Source organism: Acanthisitta chloris, unplaced genomic scaffold, assembly GCF_000695815.1.
Source record: "Acanthisitta chloris isolate BGI_N310 unplaced genomic scaffold, ASM69581v1 scaffold14199, whole genome shotgun sequence".
In the NCBI taxonomy this organism is placed as follows: Eukaryota; Metazoa; Chordata; class Aves; order Passeriformes; family Acanthisittidae; genus Acanthisitta; species Acanthisitta chloris.
Window position 1 is genome coordinate 854 of NW_008693162.1, and position 685 is coordinate 1,538.

Genomic DNA, 685 nt, shown 5'->3' on the forward strand with positions numbered 1-685 from the left:
AGGGAGCGAACCCCTACCCCTGGGGAGCAGGGACACCCCGGGTCACATCACCTGCAGAGATGAAGGGGACTCAGGGGACCTGAACCCAATCCCGTGGGGGTTCTGAGGACCGGGGACACCCTGGGGACCTGACCTGAAGGATAGGGGGGAGCAGAGACACCCCTGGGCATTGCAGCCCAGGGATGTGGGGCACCCTGGACACTCGAGGGAACCCAGACCCTCAGGATAAGGGGAAGCAGGTACTCCTTGAGAACTCAACCCCCAGGACAAGGCAGACCCAGCCATGGGACCCCACAGACACACAGAAAACAAGGCCCACCGACCCATGGGGCCCCACAGACGCACAGCCCCTGCCCCAGCAGTACCTTCTCAATTTTCAGCTTCTGCTGCTCAGGGCCAGGCGCGTTCTGGTCGTAGGCACCCACCACCACGGTGTCGGTTTTCCTGGGCACAGGCAGGTACTGAGCACGGGGCATCGGCACGGGGAAACGGCTTCCTTGGGGACCCGTGCCCATGCCCAGCCCCGGGACGGCTGGGGGCAGAGCCAGTGCCTACCTGACACCACAGTGGGCAGCGGTGACCACCCAGTCCTCGCTGATCAGGGACCCACCACAGAAGTGGAAGCCGTTGTAGCGCTGGCAGGGAGAGCTGCTGTCAGCACCCAGCACCAACGGGTGCTCTGTGC

General features: G+C 64.5%; 1 protein-coding gene across 1 annotated transcript in view; it reads right to left on the bottom strand.

The window, feature by feature from the left end:
* The window catches only part of LOC103810088 (chymotrypsinogen 2-like), a gene marked incomplete at both ends in the record, with an annotated part of 1,482 nt that extends 847 nt beyond the window's left edge, over positions 1–635 (bottom strand). Inside the window, 2 exons of the mRNA XM_009082973.1 lie at positions 366–444; positions 556–635. Of these exons, the coding sequence (XP_009081221.1) occupies positions 366–444; positions 556–635 (159 nt within the window). The remainder of the gene's footprint in view (positions 1–365; positions 445–555) is intronic.
* Positions 636–685: the final 50 nt, after the last annotated feature.